The 4,265-nt window shown below is 36.5% G+C and overlaps 1 protein-coding gene across 1 annotated transcript in view; it reads right to left on the bottom strand.

Annotated features, from left to right (window-relative positions):
- The window catches only part of LOC103593605 (DEP domain-containing protein 1B-like), a gene marked incomplete at its 5' end in the record, with an annotated part of 3,337 nt that extends 2,121 nt beyond the window's left edge, over positions 1 to 1,216 (bottom strand). The window contains one exon of the mRNA XM_008576627.1: positions 1,031 to 1,216. Within this exon, the coding sequence (XP_008574849.1) occupies positions 1,031 to 1,216 (186 nt within the window). The remainder of the gene's footprint in view (positions 1 to 1,030) is intronic.
- Positions 1,217 to 4,265: the final 3,049 nt, after the last annotated feature.

The raw sequence follows: 4,265 nt of genomic DNA on the forward strand, positions 1-4,265 counted from the left end.
TTTTTTTCTAATTTCCATAGACCTAATTCATCTTTCTTTGATCTAATCATCAAATAAAGTTCTTTTAGTCATTTCTTAAAATCTCTCCCACTGCCAATTATAAATAGATCTCATTTAAAAAATATTCACAAGTAACTCTGACTTGAAAATAACTTGCATTCCACACAATTAAAGAACATTTGGCCCAACTACATTTCACCATCTCCCTATATCTCCAACTCAGCTCCACAAGCTTCTGCCCAAATGGAAGAGAGAACATTCTGGTATATGTTACTTCACAAAAAGCTTAAAGAGAGGCAATATATGTTTCCTTTGATCCTCACCACTGAACTCTTCTCAAAAATTACTCTAAGGAAAATATGATTAGGAGCCCAGAACCCTGGTGCTCTATGTGTAATCCTATATATATGTTGTGACCTAGAATCTAGCTACATAGGACTCAGTCTTTAAAAACAAAAGCCTGATCCATTCAATCTTTAAGAATAGTCAAAGTAAACCTATTTTGAGATAAAAACTATTCTCTGAAACTCTAATCTGTATTGCCAACATAACAGGAATTGAAAACTTTTAGTGATACCTGAGGCAAGAAACCAATGTGATACTGTGATCTAAAACCAATGGCTTTTAAACTCTAGACATCTTATTTATGAATTCAGACTGATTTATCTTTCAAAAAGAAAATCAAAAGAAATCTGCCCTCACTGATAGCTTCTCTGAATTTAAAGTTAATTGCTCTGCTAATTCATATCATGCCACATATCAAAACAAAGGACAAATATTAGAGAATAGCTCCATAAAAGAGTTCGATAATGGTAAAATATCAAAGTTGGATGATAAAGATCTGGGAAACTGACCACAGCTGTGTAAATCAATTAGACTTCTGGAATATATAAACTAAATAACATACTTTCAAAACTGCTATGACTCAGAAGATGATATTTACATGAAACCTATTAAAACAGAGGGGAAAAGAACAACATAAGAATAGCAGGGAAGTGAAAAAATGACTTATAAAGAAGACCCTTTTCACCTGCTTCAGTTTTTTCTTCTTCTCTTTGCTGGAGAGCTTGCTGTCTGTTATGACTTCCTCCAACAAGCCTGCCAGAGGCTCTTGAGAGCCATATGCTCTTTGGTATTCAAATTCCTCTGGACTAATTTGACGACAAAATGAAGGAGCAGATAAAGTGATATCCATATCAGCTCCTGGGTATTTTATCTGAGGCAAAAGGATTAGTAGAGTTAAAGGAAAAGGTGAATTTTCAAATATATTACAAAAACTAGTTCAGATCAAATATGGCATATTTCCTAGGAGGAATGCCATGTTATTCCTCAACTTGATTGGAGAAAATGCTATAATGAGAAATAAAAGTGTTTCCATAACTTCAAAATAATACCATTTAAAGCCATAATTTTAAATATGAGATTTTATCTTTTTAAACTCAAGATTCATTTTTATAAACAAAAAAGTCTTATCCTCTTTTAACAAGATCTGAAATTTAAACATAAACATATTAACTAAAATAATTCAAAACAGTTATAATGCTGAACGTACATTGTGAACTATCCAGGCTCCTGCCCACAGCTGGAGCGTCTAATTCTCCCTCCCTTGGGGATGGACAGAGGCATGCATTTAGCTAAGCCATTATGTAGAGAGAGGTACTACAACCACCCATAAATGTTTTACTATTGAGAATCAAGTGAAAACAATAAATGTGCAGACATTGCACATGGCAAAAGGGAAAAGGAAGAAATAAGAGGAAAAAGGAAACCAAGACCAATAAATGTTTATTTATGTGAATAAATGAACATCCATTCAAGATATTTAATTTCAGAGTCCAGAGTCTTTTAAAAAATATAGCACCCTACTGTTCTACTGCAATGGATAAAATATCCAGAATATACAAGGAACTCAAACAACTTGACAGCAAAAAAAAACAAGCTACCCAATTAAAAAATGGGCAAAAGAGCTGAATAGGCATTTCTCAAAGGAAGACATACAAATGGCCAAAAGACACATGAAAAAAATGCTCAACATCACTCAGCATTCAGGAAATGCAAAAAAGAACCACAATGAGATATGGAAAATGGTATGGAGGTTCCTCAAACAACTACGGCTAGAACTGCCATATGACCCAACTATCCAACTGCCGGGTGTATACCCAAAGGAATGAAAATCATCATGTTGAAGGGATACCAGCACTCCCATGTTTATTGCAGCTCTATTTGCAATAGCCAAGAATCAGCCTACATGCCCATCACTGGATGGGTGGATAAGGAAAACATGGTATATCTACACAATGGAATGCTACTCTGCTATAAAACATAATGAAATGCTACTATTCGCAGCAACATGGATGAACTTAGAGAAAATTATGTTAAGTGAAATAAGCCAGGCACAGAAAGAAAAATACCACATGTTCTCACTTAAACGCGGGAGCTAATAAAAATAAATAAATAAATAAACAAACAGAAAAAAAAAGACACAACAATAACAATAATTCCTTGAACTTGTTAAGAGAAGAGAACAGACATGATGTTGATGGGGGTGAAACAGGGAGAGTGAGGGGGTAAAGGAAGGATTTGGTAAAGGGCCATGAAAATCAACTATATTGTATAATGATAAATAAAATAAATAAATAATAATTTAAAAATACAGCACCCTTCTGTTCTACTGCAATGGATAAAATTCCCACTGTTCAATTCACTTCTTTGGTTTAAGACTGTGTTTTTCCAGAAGCCACAGCTAAAATAAATATGTTGGCAAGAGGAGTTTGCACATTAAGCACATTCCATGCCTCAATATCAGTTTATCAGATCAGTTAGTGACAACCTAAGATAGACAGATGACAGACCAGAACCATAAGGAAAAGGGACACTTTCTTTTCTATTTGAAGTAAGAAGTGCAAAAAAAAGCAGAGAAGGGCCAGAGTAAAGGGTGAGGCCCAGGTAGAGTGGGACAGCCAGATGCCTAGGTCATAAGAAAAACTCTAGATACCCAGGATTGAAGGGCATAAGAAGAAGGTTGCAAACAAGGTTGACAGGAGGCTGGTGTCAGAAACATTGTGTACCTCACAATGGGTCAGCCCTGAAACTGCCACCAAACATTTCACTGGAATAATCCAAGCAACACTGTGCATTTCCAAAGAAGCATTGCACTAAATGTGGTATGGTGTAGCAGTTTAGTGGCCTATTCAAGAGAACAGAGATCTGAGTGCTAAAACGAACAACTGCATGGTAATTCTACGGAGTACTTCCAAGAGAGAAAAAGTAACTGGACAATTGAGTAGTTACTGATTTTATTCAGTGTACACAGCAGTGCCTCTTCATAAGACCATGTTTATCTGCAGGTAAATTAATCATCACAGCTCAGCATTCTGGTCTTCAAGCAACAGCAAAGGGCTCACAAGGCTAAGTTGCTGCAATACCTGCCTGTGCTACAACTGTGAATACACAAACCTATCAAGCATACAGTGCAATATAGATACTACCTTAGCATTTCCTTGCAGAAATTCAGGGAAGTATTTCTCCTCTTTTCACTTTTACTTTTTTAAAGATTGGCTCAGAAAATATCAGGGAAAAAAAGATTAAACTGAAATCACAGTATGATTACCTACGAAATGGCAAAGGTAGTATGTGTGTTAATGATAATATCCAAAGTAGACAAAGGTACAAAGAAATGAACACTCACTTTCTTATACCACTGACAGGAATGGAAACTGAAGCAATTGTTCTAAAGGGAAATTTGGCAATATGTTATCAATACTTAAAATATGTTCATGGCGTTTGACCAAGCAATGCCACTCCTAGAAATTTATGCTTAGAAAATAATCATGGATCAGCCAAAAAAAAATCACAGCTTTAATGCCACAGTTCTTCTACCATACCACAGTTCTTAGAGGGGCAATATGGCGTGGTAGTTTACAGCATTGATTCTGGAGACTGACTGCATCAGTTTGAATTCTGGCTCTGTGACCTTGGAAAAATTACTTAAGTTCTCTGTGCCTCAGCTTTCTCATGTGAAAGTGGGAATATTAATAGTATCTAGGTTGCAGGGCTTATATGAATTAAGACATTTATTGCACATAAGTCATTTCCATCAGTAAGTATTCTTGAACAAACTCAATCAAGGAACTTGCAATCAAGAATATGCAGCATTGGGCCAGCCTGGTGGCGCACTATCCTTGGGAAGCGCGGCGGCGCTCCCGCCCGAGGGTTCGGATCCCACATACAGACCGGTTCCCGCTCACTGGCTGAGCGAGGCGCGG

Source organism: Galeopterus variegatus, unplaced genomic scaffold, assembly GCF_000696425.1.
Source record: "Galeopterus variegatus unplaced genomic scaffold, G_variegatus-3.0.2 Scaffold1375, whole genome shotgun sequence".
Lineage (NCBI taxonomy): Eukaryota > Metazoa > Chordata > Mammalia > Dermoptera > Cynocephalidae > Galeopterus > Galeopterus variegatus.